The sequence below is a fragment of the Cervus canadensis genome, chromosome 5 (genome assembly GCF_019320065.1).
Source record: "Cervus canadensis isolate Bull #8, Minnesota chromosome 5, ASM1932006v1, whole genome shotgun sequence".
Taxonomy (NCBI): Eukaryota; Metazoa; Chordata; class Mammalia; order Artiodactyla; family Cervidae; genus Cervus; species Cervus canadensis.
In genome coordinates, this window is record NC_057390.1 from 89,302,734 (window position 1) to 89,326,770 (window position 24,037).

Below are 24,037 nucleotides of genomic sequence, written 5' to 3' on the forward strand. Positions count from 1 at the left end.
TAAGGGTCTAGGCTCATCACTTACATAAAGGGAGACAAACTGAGTGCCTCCCAGATAGAGTTGTTAGGATGATAAAATGAGATGAAGGTGTACATTTTAGTAAAGTGTAACACAGAGATACAAAGTACTCTTTTATGTTTACTTAAGTATAAAAAAATTAGATCCTGACCTGGTGGCTCAGACAGTAAAGAATATGCCTGCAGTGCAGGAGAGCTGGTTCGCTTTCTGGGTTGGGAAGATCCCTTGGAGAAGGGAATGGCAACCCACTCCAGTATTCTTGCCTGGTGGGCTACAGTCTGTGGAGCTGCAAAGAGTCGGACACGACTGAGCGTCTAACACTTTCACTTTCAAATTAGACTGGAACTAGAAGTGTTACATATATTTTGTGCTAATATTGTTTTCTAAATTCCCAAAATCGGTTGATATTTGTTAGTTCTTTTAAAATTGGGAGTTGGTTTCACTCTTCAGTTAAGGAAAGAGTGAAATGGAAAAGAACTGGCCATGATCAAGGCTCTTGACCATCCTTCAATAGCAGTTGGCTCTTAGATATGCTTATATCCCTCATGTCTGTTCCTTAGTTTTCTTAATTGGAGGATAATTGCTTTACAGTGTTGTCTGGGTTTCTCCTGTGCAACATGAATCAGCTAGAAGTGTGCACATATCCCCTCCCTCTTCAGCCTCTCTCCCATCCCCCATCCCTGCCCTTCTTGGTTGTCACAAAGCACCGAGTTGAGCTCCCTTGTTATACCAGCAGTTTCCCACTAGCTATTTTACACATGGTAGGGTATATGTGTTAGTGCTACAGAGAGTAATTTTTATAATGACTCTATGAGGTAGGTAGTACACCATTTTCATTTACGGAAACTGAGGCTTGGTTTGACCAAGCTTACACCATTATTCAGTGGTAGAACCAGCATACTAACTTGGATTTTTTTCTAACTCTAAACTGTTTGCTTTACCATCATAAAGAATGACTTCTGTTCTTACTGTCAGTCTATAAAAGTTGCTCTTGCCTTGCTCTTGCTCATTGGGTGGTTCTATCTTACGTCTTTTATTTGCCATTTATCCTATTTCTTTAGTACACATTTGAGCATCTACTGTGGCCAGTTATTCTTTCGCTTGTTAGGGCTATAGCAGCTAATGAAACAGGCAGAAATCCCTGCCCTTAGGCTTACATGATATTTAAAAACAAATTATGATTACAAGGTAGATGTGTCAAACAGTGATAGGTGGTATGGAGAAAAATAGGAAGAGGGATGGTAGCGGAGGGTGTTTGGGGGGAGGAAGTTTGTACTTTAGTGTCCATGAGAATTAGAGTAGGGAGCTTCTTGTGGTAGCTGGTATAAGTAGAGATGAAAAACAACAAAATTAGTTCTTATGGTCTCAAGACAGAGATTGTGAATACTCTAGAATTTTTGCAGAAGTATATGAAGTTCTGGGGTACCTCTTTGTTGTGGAGACCAGGGGAGGGTGGGGTGGTCTTATCTAGAATCCTTAGAGCTTGTGGACTGACTCTTCACTTCTGTCCATGGAGGCTGGAAAGGGGGAGCCTTATTACATAACCCCTCCTGTACTGCTTAGTGTTTTGATAAGTCTCATTCCTACTGAGTGATTCAGTTACTTTCAGGTGCCAAAACAAACAGTAAAGTATCTTATAAAGTGTACTTTCCTGTCACCTCCTCAAAGAAAATAGGTTGAACTTGGAGCCTGCCAAATCTTCTCAGTTCCGTAGTGTAAATACCAAAGTATATTATTTTTGAGTCTAGAATATTGTAGAAAGTTGTCAGTGTCTCTGAGATCATTGCTTTAGAGAACTTTCCCAGGCCCTCTGCTATCTTACTATTAGTAACATTTTTAAAAACATGGAAAAAAGACTAATTAAGCATGAAAACCTTTCCTAAAGGACAAGTTCTAAAAAAGATAGAGACTTCTTTATCTGATACTGACTGTTGTGGAACAAAGCCCAGATGTGTCACATGGGAAAAGCATTGCCATCTAAATGGAAGTTTTTTGCTTTGCTTCTAACCAGTTAAATTACAACCATTACCTTGAACAAATTATACCATCTCTCTAAGCCTCAGTTTGCTAATCTGTGAAACAGATATGTGAGTATTAAGTTTGATGTTGAGGGAACTCAACATCAGATTTTAACACAATATAATAGGTACTGTTAAAATGTAAAACTGCTATGGGAATAGAAATGAGGAGGGCAGTGCTTTTGACTCTGAGGAGACGGCAGGCTTCTTGGAAAAGGAGGGTTATTAGGTCACGAATGATTATTTGGAGTTGACTGAGTACTGAAGCAAGGGAAGCACTTTAGGACGAAGAGCCTATGAGGGCAGACGCCTCAAGGGATTAAAATATGTATCCTCAGCAAAGACGTTTCCTCCTCTACTGTATGTCTTAACTCTTCAGCATGTTTCCATGGTTTTCTTTACCCTAAATCAGTACTTATTAACTTGTTCAATATCCCTTTGTTCTCTACCAAATTATAAATTTTGGGTAAGAATCTAATTTTTCTTATTTAGCATATTTTGTTCTTTATAAACTAGAAACTTGGGAAATATTCATTGCATGAATGAAGTAGGAGAGCATTTTTTTTTTTAAGTTTTCAGAAGTACATTTGAAGCATATCTAAGCTACACTATGCATTTAGATATAGTCCTATAAGATGTTGAGCCTTTAAACAAGGAAATCAGCTTAAATAGAAAGCAGCAAGGAGTCCATGGTTTGAGCTTTAGTTATACCTGATTAAATGACCCTACAACTCTTGGGGTTGCCATTTCCTTATCTGTTTAACAGTACTGATAACTGGTAAGTTTTCTTCTAACTATAGTATTCAGGGATTGTGTAGTTTTTGCTGCCAGGTGCTTAGCCAGATGTTAGCTTTTTGAGGGAGAAATAGTGCTTGGCATATGGTGTATTGCTCAATAAATATATGTTCAATTAAAAATCCAAAACATAGATCCAGAGCTCTTCTTTTTTTTTTTTTTTCTTTTCTTTTTTTTTTTCAGAGCTCTTCTTTAATAAACAAATTCTCAGAATTTTTACCTCTTTGAGGTATATAAGATGAGCATACTGCGAGAGCAACTTTTTTAAAGAGCAAGTTTTGTTTCTTGGTTAAAGCTGAGTATAGTGTTGTATTGTTTGTTCTGTGGTTGTTTTGGCAACCAAATGGGAACATTGCCACAAAATATGCAGAACCAGATTTTTAAATGATAGATGAGTTTGAGTTTTATTCCATGAGTCAATAAACAATTGAATGGATTTTCATAACTGACACATTTTTTTCTGCTTCTTGCTGGAAATTTTTGGCCTGAAACTTCTTTATTGATAATGTTCATTTTGAGTTGAGTTCTAAGAAACTGTGGGATGGGATTATGGAGTTTTTAATAGACCTCTGATTTCTTGCAATATACAGTATTTCCCTGCTCTAAAATTTATGCTTGCCCTGAATTTAGTTTTCTCTGGGGTTAATATGAAATTTCGTTTCTTAAAACATGTTTGATATAAGTATCAGCAATGTTAGGAAAACCTTACTGTCCTGCATGCATGTTTATTGTCTTAAGTGCTTTCAATTTCACTTGTTTGTGCAGCTTTACAAAGAAAAGGATAGACATTAAGTTCAGTACTTTTTTATGTTCTCTGAAAAGAATAGCGTTACCAGAATGCTGAAGAAATCAGTGTAGGTAGGCAGAGTTATTCTCAAGGGAATGTTTTTGTTTATTTTTTTGAAATCTGAACTACCTTGGCCCTGAATTTCATCGAATTCCCTTATATATGGAATAAAAAGCCTAACCTGTAAGTAGCAAAAATCTTTGGAAAATATTTTGAAAGTTTTTTTTATTTAAGTTTTTCCATATGTAATTTGTAAAACTTAGAACATAATTGAATATCTGGCAGACATTCTATATGAGTATCTTTATGGTTTTTTGTTTTTCAGGCATTTTTAAAATATTTAATCATTCATGAGTTGAGCTTCATTCTTGAGTCATGGATGACAAGGCTTCTGTTGGAAAAATCAGTGTCTCCTCAGACTCTGTGTCTACTCTTAATAGTGAAGATTTTGTCTTGGTTTCCAGGCAAGGAGATGAGACACCATCTACAAATAATGGAAGTGATGACGAGAAAACAGGACTCAAGGTAAAACTCCATAACCTAAGTTCCTTTTGCTTAACCTTGCTAAGTCATTGCAAAACTTGGCCTTAATAGGAAGGTATATGGAATGATAGTGAGAACATGGAAATCACACCGTTTTTTAATGCTAAAGAGTTTTCTTTACAAATATATCTGATTAGGGATATTCAATTTGATTAGCTTCTAAATCTGTTATCTCTGGCTCTGTAAAAATTAGTGATCATAGTATAAACATTTGTGATTTTAGTTTTGTTTTCGTGTTACCATTGAATTAGAGGTAATTCTTGTGGGCCTTTTGTATGTAGTGTAAAGGCAGTGGCAGGTCAGCACTGCTATTTATGAAAAGTTTTAGAATTACTAAAACAGGACTTAAAATTCCTGGCTTTTGGCCATTTCTGTTTGTTTTCTCAGCAAAATAGATCACTGTTATATCTTCTTCCATACTCTGTTACTGTTTCTGCTCTTTTTGGATATAAATAAAAACAGATTACCTGTTAATGTCATTTAAAATGTAAGTAGCTTTAAAAATACTTTGATTTTCATTTGTTTTTTATACCACAAGTATTTATTGAGTATTGACTTTGTGCCAAGTACTGTTCTAAATACTAGACATACAGTAGCAAATAAGACAGGCAAGGTCCCCTGCTCTCCTAGAGCTCTTAATCAAGTGAGGGAAACAGACCCTAAGCAAATAGGAAAGTGAATGTTAAGTAAATTTAGGTGGTTTGAAGAAAATCAAAGCAGAATACATTGGTAAAGAGTGAATGGCAGGTATACTGTTTTAGAGAATGTCTTGGAATGACATTTGAGCTGAGATCTGAATGAAATGAGAAAAAACTTGTTCATGGAGAAATGTGAAGAAAGAGTTTAGCACAGGGGACAGAAAATAAAAAAGATCCTAAGGAAGACCACCCTTTTTAGGACAGAGATTAGAGCAGAGTGAGTAAAGTAAATAAAAAGTGCTAAAGTATGAGATACAGTGATGTGTAGGAACTGGATCGTGTAGAACTTTGTAAGCTCAGGAATCTGGACTGAGAGAGACAGCATGGATGGCGTGAGCTCTGGACCCACTCCGCAGCGAAATTGGTAACACTTTTTTTTTTTTTAATTAACATCTGGAAATGTTCTAAAGGCCATGCAGCAATTGAAGAAATGTTTATTCAAAGCATTTTTACTAAATTTTGGGAAAGAACCTGTGGTATTTGAACCAAGACTTGTTTTTCCGCCTCCTCTCCCAACTGAACGCTACCCTGGTGGCTCAGATGGTAAAGAATCTGCCCTCAGTGCAGGAGACCTGAATTCGATTCCTGGTTCTGGAAGATCCTCTGGAGAAGGGATAGGCTACCCACTCCAGTATTCTTGCCTGGATAATTCCACAGACAGAGAAGCCTGGTTGGCTATAGTCCATGGGGTTGCAAAGAGTCAGACACAACTGAGCGACTAACACTTCTCCCAACTGAGCAATATGGTAACTCTATTATAGATTGGTACTATCAAGAAAATAGGGTTTCCTTTCCCCACAGTTCCCTTGGAGTAGGAAGGCTCCTACTCCAAGGAGGAGGGCTGTCTTCCAGGGAAGAGCAGTATGAGCGCATTCCTCATCCTGCCTCTGTCTGCCTTTTGCTGGTCAAGTGTGACTGAGTGGTGATGGCTGCCTTCTTTTGCCCACACCTTACTTCTGGGGTGAACACTCTACTTAGAGCACAGTGCTGCGGAGAACACTGAGAGCCCAGTTGCCCTTAACCTGGCTCTAGCCTGTAAGGTGGTGGTTCCATACTAATAGTGGCTAGTTAAGAACACCAGAGGCTACTGCACTAACTCCAACACCTACCGAATACTCATCCTTTGGAAGTAGAGTGTTGCTCAGAACTATGCCATTGTCTTCACTCCCAAATTAATAGCTATAGCTCAGAGATTTTGCCTGCAATGAGGAATGGGCCACAACACAGCTCATAATCTCTTCCCAAAGGAGCTGACTGTGTTTACAACAGAGTGTAGAAGTTCAAGCCTAAGGGTACTCTCAAAAACAGTGGAGGTGGTCAGTTAGTTCAGTTCAGTCACTCAGTCATGTCCAACTCTTTGCGACCCCATGAATTGCAGCACGCCAGGCCTCCCTGTCCATCACCAACTCCTGGAGTTTACTCAAACCCATGTCCATCGAGTTGGTGATGCCATCCAGCCATCTCATCCTCTGTCGTCCCCTCCTCCACCTGCCCTCAATTGGGAAGAGATTGTTAGATTAATTGGACATGCAAGTTTAACTTCAGGCTTGCTGGGAGGAGACCACCTATGATAGGGAGGGCCAGATCTCAAACATTGACCTGTAGAGCTCTCCCATCACAGTAACCTGATTTGATTGGTTTGTTCTCTGGAGCAGTTTATTGCCTGAGAGGATTGTTGAGATTTATAGAGCAAGTCAGCCACAGTTAGTGGAGCTAATGGTGTGATCACTCACCTAGAGCCAGACATCCTGGAATGTGAAGTCAAGTGGGCCTTAGAAAGCATCACTACGAACAAAGCTAGTGGATGTGATGGAATTCCAGTTGAGCTATTTCAAATGCTAAAAGATGATGCTGTGAAAGTGCTGCACTCAATATTCCAGCAAATTTGGAAAACTCAGCAGTGGCCACAGGACTGGAAAAGGTCTATTTTCATTCCAATCCCTAAGAAAGGCAATCCCAAAGAATGCTTAAACTATCGCACAATTGCACTCATCTCACACGCTAGTAAAGTAATGCTCAAAATTCTCCAAGCCAGGCTTCAGCAATATGTGAACCGAGAACTTCCAGATGTTCAAGCTGGTTTTAGAAAAGGCCTAGAGGAACCAGAGATCAAATTGCCAATATCCGCTGGATCATCGAAAAAGCAAAAGAGTTCCAGAAAAACATCTATTTCTGCTTTATTGACTACGCCAAAGCCTTCGACTGTGTGGATCACAATAAACTGTGGAAAATTCTGAAGGAGATGGGAATACCAGACCACCTGACGTGCCTCTTGAGAAACCTGTATGCAGGTCAGGAAGCAACAGTTAGAACTGGACATGGGACAACAGATTGGTTCCAAATAGGAAAAGGAGTACGTCAAGGCTGTGTATTATCGCCCTGCTTATTTAACTTACATGCAGAGTACATCATGAGAAACACTGGGCTAGAAGAAGCACAAGCTGGAATCAAAATTGCCGGGAGAAATATCAGCAACCTCAGATGTGCAGATGATACCACCCTTATGGCAGAAAGTGAAGGGGAACTAAAAACCCTCTTGATGAAAGTGAAAGAGGAGAGTGAAAAGGTTGGCTTAAAGCTCAACATTCAGAAAACTAAGATCATGGCATCTGGTCCCATCACTTCATGGGAAATAGATGGGGAAACAGTGGAAACAGTTGCTGACTTAATTTTTCTGGGCTCCAAAATCACTGCAGATGGTGATTGCAGCCATGATATTAAAAGACGCTTACTCCTTGGAAGGAAAGTTATAACCAACCTAGATAGCATATTAAAAAGCAGAGACATTACTTTGCCAACAAAGGTCTGCCTAGTCAAGGCTATGGTTTTTCCAGTGGTCATGTATGGATGTGAGAGTTGGACTATGAAGAAAGCTGAGCACCAAAAAATTGATGCTTTTGAACTGTGGTGTTGGAGAAGACTCTTGAGAGTCCCTTGGACTGCAAGGAGATCCAACCAGTCCATCCTGAAGGAGATCAGTCCTGGGTGTTCATTGGAAGGACTGATGCTAAAGCTGAAACTCCAATACTTCATGCGAAGAGTTGATTCATTGGAAAAGACCCTGATGCTGGGAGGGATTGGGGGCAGGAGGAGAAGGGGATGATAGAGGATGAGATGGCTGGATGGCATCACTGACTCGATGGGCATGAGTTTGAGTAGACTCCGGGGGTTTGTGATGGACAGGGAGGCCTGGCGTGCTGCGATTCATGAGGTCGCAAAGAGTCAGACACGACTGAGCGACTGAACTGAACTGAACGTCTACTTGTGGTCATAGAGACAGAGCATCTTACCAGAGCTGCTACCCCAGGATGAATGAGGGCAAATCACCCCAGAGGAGCAGCATCAAAGGTTTAACACTGTGGGAATTAGGGAAATAAAATGTACTAAAATAAATCAGCCAGTCACTAAATAAACAAGCATAAAAAAAATAACAAGTCCCAGAGCATGGAGACCAGTACCAAGAACTGAAACAACATATTTTCTAAAATAATCTAGTTTCCAACACAGAATTGTGAGACATGCAAAGAAACAAGAAAATATTACCCGTACATCATTTTTAAAAGACAGAGTGACATGTTGGATCTAATATGCAAACTCTGCAAGTAGCCATTATTAGAATGTTCAGTGAACATCCTAAAGAAGTCATGCTTAAAGAAATAAAGTATGATGGCAATGGCAAATCAAATAGAAAATATCATGAAGATAATAAATTACAAATTGAAAAGAACCAAATGGAAATTCTGAAATGGAAGAACACAATAAGTGAAATGAAGACGTCACTAGAGAAGCCCAACAATAAATTTAAACTGGCAAAAGGAAGACCTAATGGAGAGAAATGTTATCAAAATGGCAGTACAAGGATTTCTACCATCCTGCCCTCAAAGAACACCAGTGTAGACACTAACAGATGCAAGTGCCTTCATGGACATTCAAGAATCCAACAGAAAAGTTCCCGCACATTGTTGAGACAGAAGCATCCAAGATTGGACCCACTGAAGATGATGAACAGTTTGATTTTATGTGTGTCACTTCAGCCCCTCTTGGGTGGCACAGCTGAGTGCCAGCAGATGGTCAGCTCGTGATTTCTTCCATGGGGGAAAGCAAGAGTGTGTGATTGAGCACCTGACTTCCCTGGCTTTGTGGGACGCACTGAAAAGGCCCATTTCTTTCTCACATCATCCAAAATACTCAGCCATAACTATACAACCTGGGGATCGACAGCTGTACTGGAAGAACAGCAGCCAAGGTTGGGAAGGGAACATATCAAAGGGGCGTGGATGCTACTAACTGCTTTGGGGACTCCATCAGGAAACCCACCCATGAGCCACCGGGATCGACTCCTATACCAGTTCTCCAGCTGGCTCGTGGGCACCGCTAAACTCCACACACCTCACTCAAACATGTCCTTACCCTGTGACTGCCTCCCTGAGCAGCCCTGAAGGCAAGAATGGTAAGTGTGAGTCTTTGCAAATACCTAGTGAGCACATGCCAAAAGTCAACCAGATTATGCAGGATTGGAAGAACCTACACACTGGAGCATTCATCATCTTAGGGAAAACAAATATAGTAGAAAGTATCAACAGACGGATAACACCGAAGAAGATACTGTGTAGTACAAGACACATTGCTTGAAACTCTCTAGTCTGAAAACAGGGGAAATGAAAACGAGTGAAGAAAACCTGTGTGAAGTGTCACATTATCACTAAAATAATCAACTTATGCATTACTGGAGTCCCAGAAGGACAAGAAAGGGAGAAATGTGCAGGAAGTTTCTTTAGAGACATAATGATTGAAAACTTCCAAAATTGGGGGAGAGGTTTGGATATCTGAATTCATTAATTTTATAGGCTTCCCCCAGATATCAACCCCAAGTGCCTCTCCAAGATACATTACAATAAGGCTTTAAAATTAAAGACAGGGACGTCCTTGGTGATCCAGCAGTTAAGATGCCGCTCTCCCAATGCAGGGAGCCTGGATTCCATTCCTGGTCAGGGAACTAGACCTCACATGCTGCAACTAAAGATCCTGCATGCCACAACTAAGACCCCGTGTAACCAAATAAATATTTTTTTTAAAAAAGTTTAAAGCAACTAGAAGAAAAAAAGCTTCTCATATTACAAAGGAAACAGCCTACCACCACCACCACCAATAAAGCTTTTTAGCATATTTATCAGCAGAAACCCTGCAAGCTAGAAGAAAATGGGATGATATACTCAAGGGAAGAAGCTGCCAATCAAGAATACTTTAGTTGACAAAACTGTCCTTCAGAAATGAAGGAAAGGTAATTCCTTAGTGCTCCAGTGATTATTCATGCTTTCACTGCTCAGGGTGCAGATTCAGTCCCTAGTTGCGGAACTTAGATCATGCAAGGCACATGTCATGGCCAAAAAAAAGAGGAGGATGACAGGTTTCCCCCTCTATCTGAAAGCAGAATGTTCCTCTGAAACTTTGTAAGCTGAAATGGCATATAGTAGAGTATCCCCTGCTTTCTAAAAGTTTGTGTTTTACCACTTTTCTTGCATAAAGGGTCTACACTAGTACAGTAATTGCTTTTTTCTTTTTTTCCCCACCTACCCACCCACCCTTTTTTCATAAAAGCAAAAGTCATCTTTTAAGATTTCTTTCAGTTAGCAGAAAACAGGTACTAATGTAGGCAGAAAGTGAAGAGGAACTAAAAAGCCTCTTGATGAAAGTGAAGGAGGAGAGTGAAAAAGTTGACTTAAAGCCCAGCATTCAGAAAACTAAGATCATGGCATCTGGTCCCATCACTTCATGGCATATAGATGGGGAAACAGTGGAAGCAGTGTCAGACTTTATTTTTTGGGGCTCCAAAATCACTGCAAATGGTGGTTGCAGCCATGAAATTAAAAGACCCTTACTCCTTGGAAGGAAAGTTGTGACCAACCTAGATAGCATATTAAAAAGCAGAGACATTACTTTGCCAACAAAAGTCCATCTAGTTAAGGCTGTGGTTTTTCCATTGGTCATGTATGGATGTGAGAGTTGGACTGTGAAGAAAGCTGAGTGCAGAAAAATTGGTGCTTTTGAACTGTGGCGTTGGAGAAGACTCTTGAGAGTCCCTTGGACTACAAGGAGATCCAACCAGTCCATCCTGAAGGAGATCAGTCCTGGGTGTTCATTGGAAGGACTGATGCTGAAGCTGAAACTCCAATACTTTGGCCACCTCATGCGAAGAGTTGACTCATTGGGAAAGACCCTAATGCTGGGAGGGATTGGGGGCAGGAGGAGAAGGGGACGACAGAGGATGAGATGGCTGGATGGCATCACTGACTCGATGGGCATGAGTTTGAGTAGACTCCGGGGGTTTGTGATGGACAGGGAGGCCTGGCGTGCTACGATTCATGGGGTCACAAAGAATCGGACACGACTGAGTGACTGAACTGAACTGAACTGAATGTAGGCCTTCTAAGAAAGCTAAGTGGCATAATTCAAAGTTTTGGAAGGTGGGAGATACTTGTAATGGAGGGAGTTGATCTTTAGACCTTAATAAAGTGCTGAAAGGAGTTCTTCAGTCTGAATTGAAAGGACACTAGTTAGTAATATGAAAATATAAAATACATTGGAAAAGGTAAGTGTATGGTCAAAATCAGTATAGTCTAATACTGTAATGTGTGTTGATTAAGTAAATCTAGATTAAAAGTTAAAGGACAAAGGTATTAAAAATAGCTATAGCTATAATGAATACATAATATAGAAATATAAATTGTGCCATCAAAAACAATGTTTGGGGAAGTAAAAGGTAGAGCTTTGTATGGGATTGAACTTAGGTTGTTACCAATGTAAACTGTAATGTTATATCCTGTAAAATGTTATACGTAAATCTCATAGTAATTACAAATTAATAACCCACAATAAACACACAAAAGATTAAAAGAAGGGATACCGCTCTAGAAAGTATACCACTATAGAAAATTATCAATTCACAAGGGAAGATAACAAGAAGAAAGGAATAAGGGACCTGTAAACAGCCAGAAAACAATAACATAATATTCGTAAGTTCTTATCTATCAGTAATTGTTTTAAATGCAAATGAATTAAATTCTCTGATTAAGTGACAATATCAGAATGTATTAAAGACAAGAAAAAGGCCACACTGTATGCTGCCTATAAGAGACTCATTTTTTAAGGACACACATGGACTTACCTGTGTATCATGTAAAAAGATGAAAAGTTATTCCATGCAAATGGAAAGAAAAGCACCATTTCAAAACAAGTATATGTTAGGTCACAAAACAAATCTTAGCAAGTTTAACAAGACTGAAATTATACCAGTTATCTTTTCTGACTACAGTGGTATAAAATTAAAAATCAACAAAAGGGGGAAAACATGAAAATCTACAAATATGTGGAAATTAAACAACATACTTCTAACCAACCGGTGGTTGGTCAAAAAATAAATGCAACCACTCAAAAAATAAAAGGGAAATCAGAAAACATCATGAAAGAAACAAATATGGAAACACAACATGTTCCACATTCCATGATTTATATGTGGAATCTAAAAAAGCCAGACTATAGAAACTGAGTAAAATGGTTTTGCCCAGAGGTGGGCATTGGTGATAGAAGAAAAGGAGATTTTGGTCAGAGATTACAGACATCCTCTTCTCCATAAATTAAAAGCATGTACTGTATATTTCATTTATACATAATTTCTAAAAATGCAAAGCTAATCTTCAGTCATAAAAAGAGGGACAGTGATTGCCTGGGGGAGGGACAGTGAGATGGGGAAGAAGAGTAAGAATCCAAAGGTGCACCACTAGAGTGGTGTGTGTGTATGTATATATGTTTACACATACATATGCATATATATATATAATGTTAAAGGAGTCTCAGTGCTACATTAGGAAGCTATTTTTTAGATAAAGCAGTAAAAGAATAAAGGAATGAAAAATACATGAGACAGATAAATAAAAAGTAAAGCAGCACACCTAAATTGAACTATTATTAGTTATATCAGTAATAACATTAAATGTGAATGGATTAGCAATATGATCAAAAAGTAGAAATTTTCAGCATTGGCTAAAACATCTAGGAGACCCATCTTAGGTTCAAAGACATATTGATAGATCAGCTGTTATCCTTATGGGAATCCCTTTGTGTGTTATTTGTTGTTTCTCCCTTGCTGCTTTTAATATTTGTTCTTTGTGTTTGATCTTTATTAATTTGATTACTATGTGTCTTGGGGTGTTTCGCCTTGGACAGGAAACACAGAAAGGTTGTATAAACGCAAACCCAAAACAACAAGATTCAAAGATATAGATAGATTTAAATAGATGGGAAAAGTTAATGCTAACAGCAATCAAAGAAAATGATTACAGTGATGTTAGGCAATATAGACTAAAACAGTGTTACTAGAGATGAAATGAACGCTTTATAATCTTATAAGGGTCAGTCCACCAGGAAGGTCTGACAATGTATAGCTTATAAAGGAACTCCAAAATACATGAAAGCCTTGGATTTTACAGAGATGGGTTTTGGAACTGAGATTTCCTTTATAAAGCACCCTCAGGAGATATATCCTAAAAAGGATATTACTTGAAATATAATTAACTGCTTACAGTCACAGGAAGAAAATAACACAGAGAAGAAGAAAAGACACAGAAGTGTCTATGTCTTAAATTCAATACTGATTTGAAGGCAAGTCTTGTTGAGAATGTGTACCCATAGCCTTGCCTTCATGTATATTTGGGGCTTGAATTTACACTACCTTCACGTTCCTGGGTTAAGAATTCCTTTTGGGCACCTGACAGGATCAATTGTAAAACTGGAGGGACTTGCTTGCCACCCAGGCTGCATAGTATTCCCATGGGTAACTCTGATGAAGAATAGTGCACAATTCAGAATTTACAAAGGACAATTCATCACAAGCAAGAGTTAGCAAACCAAAACTGGCGTTTGAATTATTAGCTGTAACTTTAAGACGGACGTGATTAAAATGACTAAACATTTAAAGAAAATTTTGGAAACATTAGAAAAGGACAAAATTACAAAAGATTTTAATATTCCAAGCAAACTAAAAATAGAACTTCTACAAATGAAAATTAGACTCAGTGAAATTAAAGGTACAACAGGTACGTTACCCCCAAAATTCTGAGAAAATTACAGAAAATAGCATCGAAAGATGGCAAAATAAGGAAAAGCAATTAAGAAATATGGAGACTGGGAGATGAAGGACCAAGTACCTAAGTGTTCCTTAAGAATAGAAGGAGGGAGAGGGAATTCCCTGGTGGTCCGGTGGTTAGGACTGCCCTTCCATTGCAGGGGTCACGGGTTCTTTTCCTGGTTAGGAAACTGAGATCCTGCACACTGTGCAGTGTGACCAAAAATAGAATGAGGGAAAGGAAATTAACGTAACAGTGGAATATTTTCCAAAAGTGATGATATATAAACTCTCAGCTTAGAAAATCATAATGAATCCCAACCAGTTTGACAGCGTTTGGCCACCTGATGCAAAGAGCTGACTCATTTGAAAAGACCCGGATGCTGGGAAAGATTGAGGGCAGGAGGAGAAGGGGACGACAGAGGATGAGATGGTTGGATGGCATCACCGACTCAATGGGCATGAATTTGGGTAGACTCTGGGAGTTGGTGATGGACAGGGAGGCCTGGCGTGCTGCGGTCCATGGGGTCACAAAGAGTCGGACACTGAGCGACTGAAATGAACTGATGACAGTAAAACTGCAGAACGTTACAGCCAAAGAGTAGTTCTTAAAAAGCTGAATGAGAAGATGAGTAGGACCTAGTTCATGTCCTCAAGATGCTTTCAGCTTAGGGTCGGTGACAGTGGTTAAAAATGCCGTGATCCTTTCTACTAGTTTCTGTAACAACTCAAAATTCAGTAGCTTGAAAAACAATTTATTATTATGATTTTGTGGATTGACTGGGTATTTTGCTGGCCTTATTTGTCTTCCCTGGTGGCCCAGACTGTAAAGAACCCGCCTGCAGTGTGGGAGACCTTGGTTTGATCCCTGGGTTGGGAAGATCCCCTGGAGGAGGGAATGGCAACGCACTCCAGTATTCTTGCCTGGAGAATCCCGTGGACAAAAGAGTCTGGTGGGTTACAGTCTGTGGGGTCACAAAGAGGTGGACATGACTGAGCGACTAAGCACAACACAGCACATTTGGATTAATGCAACTTCATTCAGCCAGTGTGTTGGCTGGGCTCTGGGCTTGACTGGGTCTCTCTTTCTATGTGGTTTTCAACTTAGGCTTTTTCCCAGCCTAAGTTTCCCAGCCCAGTAGTGATCTTAGGGCAGATGTAAAAGCTGTATGGCCTCTTTTAAATCTGAGGCTTGTAAGTTACATGATGTCACCTCTACCACATTCTTTTGTGTAGAAAGGCAAGTCACAAGGCCAGCCCAGATTTCATGGGTTTAGAGAACTAGTCTATATTTTTTGATGAAGGAGGTGTAGAGATTTTGTAGCCTATCTAATTTTCAACATCAGTTTAATTAGGTCAGTACCATGGTAGAGGTTAACAGAAGAATGCTATAGAACAAAGCAGGCAGAAAGGTATCCTGGCTTGGGGAAGGAGTAAGGGAAGACTTCTTTGAGAGAGTTAGTCCTTTAAAGGAAAGCTGTATGTGATGGTGTAGCCATAAAACACAGTTATTTTTCTTTATGAAATTTTCTGACAGCTCACATCAAAATCTGAGAATTTTCCGTAAATTCAGAACATGTTGCATTTCTCTACCACGTCTCGTGTAGGAATCCTGCACCCTTTAGCTCTTAGCCAAAGACACTCTTTAAATGTTGGTTGAGGGTCCATTGATGAGCTAGTACTTTTGAGGCAGAAAGTTCAGTTAGATAGTTTTTTAAGCTTTTTAATGTTCATAGTGTTTTCTTCTTGAAAAATCCAGCAGACATTTTGATTGGAAGGAGTTGCCAAACTTTATTAAAGTAGGTAGCAGATACAGAAGTCACTGCTTTCTTAGCATTGCCTGAATTAATCTTCTGACTTAGTTTCTGAAATTGTTTTAGAGTGAGTCAGTCGATCATGTCCTCTAAAATGCAGATCTTTTTTTCAAGCAAAGTTACTGAACCATGAACACACAGTTTAATTAAGGGGATCAGAGTGGTAGTTGGATAGACACTGAAGTAAATATGTCACCATGACAGAATTCATCAAGTGCTAGAATATAGACGTAACCAGAGTTATATTAGAACATAATTGTTGCCTGAAGAAGAAAAAGTTTTTCATAGAATAGTTAACAATTCAGCAGAGCCTTAAAGAGTGTTGAACAGTTTCTCAAAGAAGAGAGTCTGTGGCATGTGGAAAGATCAAGAAGCTTGAAGAGTTTGGCGTTAGGGCCACTGCATGCAGTAGAATTGGATCTGCATGCTTTTCTTTTTCTCCCTAGATGCAAATGCAAGTAGCCTTTTGGTCACTTTTTTCTCTAGTTATAGAAACAATGTATGTTTGATGTAGAAAATTCATACGATAAGAAAAGTAAAGCCTAGCCTAGCCATAATCCTGTTATTTAGCACAAACTAAGTATTTGGGGTCCTTCTTCAGTTGGTTTTTAAAGATGAATGCACAAGGTTCTCTTTCCCTTCCCTTTTAAATTTAATGTCAGTAATTCCTAATGATAATATTAGTTTGTTTTTCTGGTCCTTCCTTTATAAAGTAAAATAAAGACATGGATAATCAAAACAACTACAGTTTATAAGTGAAGCACAAAGTGATTTAGTGATTTATCCAGGATCACAGAAAGGATATATCATGAGCGTATTTGAGATGAGTTACTATACTTTTCAGTATCCAAACTGGACTTCTGCTTCTTTTGTGCCTTGCTTTCTGATAAGCCTGAGATTTATATACTTGTTTTGAAATGGCTCGGCTGTTACCCTGAAGCTGAGCAAAATTACTAAGTTTGAACCATTTTCATTTGTATTTTTCACTGCAGTATGACACAAGTAGTGGGAACTGTAGATCTTCATGCATTTATTTTTAATTTCTGATTTTCTGTGGATTTTAGCAGCACACTTTCATTTCCTAAGCATGCTTTATTGAAGATATAAATTGTCCACTGGAAAAGCATCTCTCACTGCCTGAGTAGCTTTGTATAACTGGCAAAGCAAGTAGAGCCTGGTTGATATTGTTGCAGTGAAGGGAAACAGGAACTATAAAGTTAGAAGTAGAAAATTTAAGACCAGGAAAGGACTCTGGATATTGCCTTTGGAACATTTTGTCCTTAGGTTCCCTAATGCAGTTTGCTCTCAAGGAAATACACATATAGCCAATTCTGCCACTTAAGTTACTACCTTTGTTTGATATTATTTAGAAATGACAGATGTTACTCCATTAATGCTTCTTTTGCACATAAATAGTAGGTGTGTTCTTTCTTTTCTTCAGACCAAGAAAAGTGGAAGGATTATTAAAGTTATTATTTGCTTTTTTTTTTTTTTAATCTCACCTCCAGTAGGTGGACCAGAGTTTATTTAAAAATAGCTGAAAGTTGGGTAGGGAGATACTTATTGGATGCTTACTAGTTGGCGGGTACCATGATGTGAGAAATGAGACATTCCCTATAAAAATCACATGATTCAGTGGTTCTAATGTATATAATGAGTGTCCAGAGATCATATCATTGAACCACAGCAGTCTTGTGAGATAGGTATTAACATTCTCATTTTAGAGATGGGACAGTGATGGCTCTGAGGGGTTAATTTGCCCATAGCCACCAGAGTTAGTACCAGAGGCATGTCCCCAACTCAGATTCGTCTTTCTGTGGAGCCCAGGTAGGACTACTGAGTGTAACTACATAGGCTATATCCTGTGCACTCCTGGGCTGATGCTGTTCACATAGACTGTGATGTGAATGGTGCCCCCTGGAGTTGTGCCACAAGCCAACTCTTATTCCAGTTTTTTCCTGTACTATATAAGTAGAATTATAAATAAATCACTCACTGAGCAGTCTCTGTCCTTGCAAACATCTGTCTGTGTTTGGCTACTTGATGCTTAAATGTTTTTTTCCTCTCGATTCAGGAATGTTTTAAACAACTCTCCCCTGCTCTACTTAAAGATCACATGGAGATGAACACAAACCAAAACATGACCTTTAGTTATCTATGCATATCTGCTTTGCTTTCTTATTTTTATATTTGGGCTAAATTAAGTTAGAAGTGTTTTTGGACTTCAGATAATTGTGTTTTGTTCTTGTTACTCAGTCGCTAAGTCGTGTCCAGCTCTTTGCAGTCCCATCGACTGCAGCACGCCAGGCCCCCCGTCCTTCACTGCCTCCCAGGTTTTGCTCAAACCTCATGTCCGTTGAGTCAGATGCCATCCAGCCACCTCATCCTCTGTTGTCCCCTTCTCCTCTTGCCCTCAGTCTTTCCCAGCATCAAGGTCTTTTCCATTGAGTCCGCTCTTCACAACAGGTGGCCAAAGTATTGGAGCTTCAGCATCAGTCCTTCCAATGAATATTCAGGGTTGATTTCCTTTAGGATTAAATTCGGTTTGATGTCCTTGCTGTCCGAGGCACTCTCAAGAATCTTCTCCAGCACCTTAGTTTGAAAGTATCAATTCTTCAATGCTCAACCTTCTTTATGGTCCAACTCTCACAACTGTACATGACTACTGGAAAAAACAGCTTTGACTGTATGGACCTTTGTAACATGCTATTAGTATTTGGTCCTGCCCAGTATTCTTACAGTAAATGTAAAACCTTAATGACATTCATAATCATAGGAAATGATGGTATTTGTTTTTGTTTTAAGTAGTTAACAAAGCTAAAATAAATCATTCAGATTTGCTTAACTGTCACAAAAACCAAAATTTATAGACTATCCAGATTAGGTAAAATAATACTTTGGTTTTTATTTTTGGCATTTGTAAAGTTCATTTCATTAAACATATATTGTAGATAACACTTTGTACCTGTCACAACACCAAGCTTTGGGAATATAAAGATAAATTAATAGAGTCTCTGCTATCCGATAATGCCCAATCTGGCCAAAGGGGCCCACTAAGCAGATATTCTCTAAAATATGTAGCAATGCACTCCCTAAAAAGGGAATGATTAAACCCCATATATGAGGCTTAAGGTCTCCCAGAGGAGGTAACCGAATTTAAGCTTGGTGTTTAAGAGTAGAAAGGCAAGTGAGAGGATTTTCCAGGAAAGGGAACAATCTATGCAAAGCTTAAATGTTAGAAAGTTTGTGATGTGTCTTGGGGAATTTTGAGTGGCTTGGTGTGACTGTTAAGAGATGAGAAGGTAATTAGACAGGGTTGTGAGAAACTCATAAAACATAGAGATGGTTTTGGGCTTTGTCTTCCGGACATTGAGGAAACATGGAAGAGGTTAAAAATAAGGCAGTACTTGATGAGAAGTAAGATTTGCAGTCGTAACTTAACTGGCCAAATGAATGATAGGTCAGAGAAGAGAAAGAAGGCATGGAAACCACTACCTTTCCAATAGGCTTACGTAAATCTAAAGAGGTTCCTATGGTGTTAACTATGCAGAGAGATGGAGGGAAATGCATAATTGAGCAAGGATCAGTAGGATTGTGTGAGTGAGAGGGATGAAGGATGACTTATCCTTCATTTGGTCACTGAGTGGATGGATAGTAGTGCAGTTCATTGATTAAAAAAAAAAAAAAGATGGGAAGAGGATTAGAGTTTTGACACAGTAAGTTTGGAGTATCTACCTGAAGGTGTCTGTTCAGTAGAGGGAAAGGGATTGTAGACACATATTAGGGATTGTTTATATATTGTTGGAGTGGATAAAATGGCATTGGAAAATCTGTAAAATGAAGTTATTGCCAAAAACAAAATCCTGGATGAACACCTTTTGAGGGCTGTTGTAGGGGAAAGGAACAACTGTGTTCTCAAGTTTCATCTTTCATAGAAATCACATTTTTTTCCTGTTTTTAAAAAAATAGCCTTTGTTTTGAAGAGCAGTTTTAGATTCACAGCAGAATTAAGAAAAAGGAACAGCAGTTTCCCATATAACCTCTGCATTGCATAGCCTCTCCTATTATCATTATCCCCTTTCTAATTTAAGTCAAGTCTGTTGAGAAATTAGACTTCCCTGGCAGTCCAGTGGTTAATACTCTGAGCTTCCAATACAGGGGGCATGAGTTTGATCCCTGGTTGGAGAACTAAGAGCCCCATATGCTGCACGGCATGGCCAAAAAGAAAAAAAAGCATTGAGGTAAAATTTACACACAGTAAAATACAGCCCTTTTAGGTATACAATTCTATGAATTTTAATGAATGTAAACTATTTTTATGTAATCACAACCATAATCAAGATAGAGAATATTTTCATTACTCTGTAAAGTTCCTTTAACAGTTCTTTTTAGTTCTTTTTAGTTTTTCCCGATCCCAGCCTCTGTCAATCTGATTTCTCTCTCTATAGTTTTGCCTTTTCCAGAATGCTATGTAAATTGAATCATACAGTACATAGTCTTTTGTGTCTATTTCTTTTATTTAGAATAATTCTTTTGTGTTATCCATGTTGTTTTAATATTAGTAATTCATTCCTTTTATTAGTGAAAGTGAAGTCGCTCAGTCGACCCCATGGACTGTAGCCTACCAGGCTCCTCTGTCCATGGGATTATCCAGGCAAGAGTACTGGAGTGGGTTGCCATTTCTTTCTCCAGAGGATCTTCCCAACCCAGGGATTGAACCTGGGTCTCCCACACTGTAGGTAGACGCCTTACCATCTGAGCCGGTATTCAGTTGTATAGCTCTAAGGAAGTTATCCATTCACCACTTAATAAACATTTACTTTGTACTCAGCTTTTGGCAATTATGAATAATGCTGCTGTACACATTCATAAAAGTGCACTTCATTTTTTTTTCCCTTTATGCATGCTTTCTGTGTCCTAAGAAATCTTTGTGTCCCAGGATCACAAAGACTTTCTCCTATGTGTTTTCTTCTGTAAACATTATAGTTTTCAGATTTACATTTAGATCTGCAATCCATTTTGCGTTAATTTTTGTATGTGATGTAAGAAATGGATGTTCTTGCGTGTGTTTGGTGTCAGGTTAGTTGTTCCAGCACCATTTGTTTTACTTTATTACCTTTCTCTTGAGTTACCTAGCCAACTTTGTTGAAACCAATTGGCCGTGTATGTGTAGGTCTATTTCTGAGTTCTGTTTTGTTTCATTGGTCTATATAGCTGTCCTTTCACTAATACCAGTATCTTGATTGCTTTAGCTGCAACTACATTTATTTTAGAGATGATCATGGTATCTGTTTAGAGTGCTGTTGGCATCTAGAAACAGAAAGCCTTGCTGATGATGAGTTTATTTTTCTGTTATGACAGGAAGTCAGAGATAAACAGTTGCTGGTTTAAGCTCTTCATTTATAAGATGGGTGAACAAAACTGTACCCTGCTGGCCTCATCTGGCCTGACAACCATTTTGTAAATCACCTGTGAAGGTTCTTTAAAATGCATATGCCAAGGCTTTATCTCTGAGACTAATTTAGTTGCTAGGGTAGGAGGTAAGTGAATAGAGGGAGGATCAAGTATTTTAATTTTAACATGCTTCCTGGTGATATTGATAATTGTATTGTGTAGTCATGAATCATTAATCTAATGTTGGTTCCCAGACTAGCAACATCACCATCACCTTGAAACTTTAAAAATTCTAATTATCAGTCCTATGCCAGCCTTACTGAACAGGAATTCTGCGGGGGCCCAACAGATTGTGTTTTACCACATTCTTCAGGTGCCAAAGTTAGGGAACCTTGAAAGGCGTTGCTGAACATTTCCCATATGGAAACATTCAGATTAATTTACTGTTTAAAAAAAAAAAAACTTAATTGAGATAAGTATTATTAAATAAATTATGTCACATATAGTTAAGTTTGAAATTGGATTGAGGGTGCACAAATGATCTAAATGATAAGTGTTGAGTACTGTTTTGGAACTAATTATTCACAGCATAAGTTAGGTTGCTGTTTTTAAACAGCTTTTAGAAATCAGCATTGTTGTGTGGTGCTTTAGTTTTCCTACCCTTTAAGGAAGTGTTAAGGAAATAGAAGGCAGTTCTTACGTTTGTAGATTTTATAAACAAGGGAAGAATAGAAGATAAACATGTATAAACACAGAAGACAAACACATAAACATGTTTCTTTCAGGGTTTGTGATATGTTTTGTGAATATATTACAATGGAGGTAGCCTATCTAAAAGAAAACTTGAGTTTATTTATCCTATATATCAAAGAAAAAACAGTACCTCATAGCATGTGAAATACGTCTTCAGTTTAGCTTGCTCTTTAATGATAGCCTTCCCAGTTAAAATTACTATTGCTTAAACACGGAGTCTAATATCTTCATCAGTTATAGGAAGCTCTAGCTATCCTACTTAATTTATTTCTCTTTCCCCTTGGAAAATAGTTTAGGTTCACTTAGTCTTTCTTTTATTTATTGCATGTGATACAGTATATCTTACCCAATTCTTAAAAATTAGATTAATTGGAGCTAAGTTCTAGATTATTTATGTGCTTTAAGAAACTTTTGAAAGCAGAACTTCTGAAAAAAAGAATTTGATTGCACTTGTGATGTGTAGAATCAGGTAGAGCAAAGAGTTTAAAATATTTGACTGAATTGGAGTCCCATAGCAGTAACTCTGAATATAAAAGGAAGTTAAGAACAGTCTCTTTAATTGCAGCCAGAGACCGAATACCTCTCCATTCCTCTTTTTCAAGGCAAGAATAGCTGACATGTTGGGGAAAGGTAGCAAAAAAGACTTGGCAGTGTTTCTCAATCATAGTTTACAGCGAAAGGGACTTGAATTTTATATAGTTACAAAAAATGTTTGAACTGGGTTCCTGGGTAGGTAGTCTGCTTGGTAGGTAGTCTTGGTAGGTAGAGTACTGCTGCTCTTGGAATTTTGCTTGCTAACTTGTGTCTTAATTGTACTGTGAAGACCTCTTTGTCTTTAACAATCTCATAGCCCCACTCATTTAAACTTGTCAGGTTTTGGTCTTTAGAAACTCACCTAAATCAGTACTTTTTTTTGTCATGATTTCCTTTTCCTGCATTAATTCTCTTGTTAATTTTTCTAGTGTTTCTTGAATAAGCATTTAATGATAATGCTGGGTCTTTTCACTTGTGGTTTTCCTTAGCATTGGGTAGTCTTCACTTGATCTTGTACTTGTTTACTTCCTTGTTGAGCAACAATAGTAAACCATCATGACTCTAGAAAAATCCTTGACATTGAAATGGAGTGCTTCTGTTCCTCAGGGTCATTTTCTACTTACATCTCCCCAGCTTTATTCAAGTGTTGAGAACTTGAAGAACTATTTATGTCAGAGAAGTCTCCCTTAAGAGACTTCCTTATCTCAACGGTGGTAAAGTGCATGTGATGGTTTATTACCCAGTACGTATGTTTGTACTGGTAATTTTTGGAAGCAAACACATTTTCTGTTTTCCTTAAGGATAAGAGAAGTTTCCCTTAATAAGCTTATTTCTTACCAGACAAGTAAAATTACAAAAATTTTAGTTGTTGTGATTTTAGAACATTGTAGAAAACTTTCAATAAAATTGACAGATTATCTGGGTATTCGTCTCAAATTCACTGTACACTTTTTCGTGAAAATTTGTATCAATTGAGAGAACAGCTGCAGCTCTTATTTATTGCAGATATTGCTTTATTCTATTTTTTAAAAACATTCAGAAGATATCTATATATCAAAAGAATTGCTAATGATTTTCTCTAGATGTGGACCCATTTTAATCAGTACTGGCCTCTCTCTCTCACTTTGCTGATTGCATATATTTATGACCCTTAGATTATAGGGAATGGAAGTGAACAGCAGCTGCAAAAAGAGCTAGCAGATGTGCTGATGGATCCTCCAATGGACGACCAGCCAGGGGACAAGGAGCTTGTGGAAAGGTCACAGCTGGATGGCGAAGGAGATGGGCCTCTTTCTAATCAACTCTCAGCTTCATCCACCATTAACCCTGTGTCATTAGTAGGGCTCCAGAAACCAGAGATGAGCCTGCCAGTGAAACCTGGACAAGGAGGTTAGGATTGCTGCATTGCTTGCATAACTGAAGGTTATTGTTTTTAATATTTGAGTGTCCATTTTGTACTAGGTTTGATGCAGAGCAAGCAAAAACCATATCTATATTATCTAGAATCTGAAGATTCTAGGTTGAGGGGGATGTGAGAGGAATAAATACATATACCATTCTGA

At 38.4% G+C, this 24,037-nt stretch overlaps 1 protein-coding gene across 3 annotated transcripts in view; it reads left to right on the forward strand.

Annotated features, from left to right (window-relative positions):
• Positions 1 to 24,037, forward strand: part of RABGAP1 (RAB GTPase activating protein 1) — a 162,530-nt gene that overhangs the window by 21,026 nt on the left and 117,467 nt on the right. For all 3 annotated transcript variants that reach the window (XM_043469491.1, XM_043469494.1, XM_043469492.1), the window contains 2 exons: positions 3,944 to 4,143; positions 23,630 to 23,864. In XM_043469491.1, coding sequence (XP_043325426.1) covers positions 3,994 to 4,143; positions 23,630 to 23,864 — 385 coding nt within the window. In that variant the 5' untranslated portion in view covers positions 3,944 to 3,993. The remainder of the gene's footprint in view (positions 1 to 3,943; positions 4,144 to 23,629; positions 23,865 to 24,037) is intronic.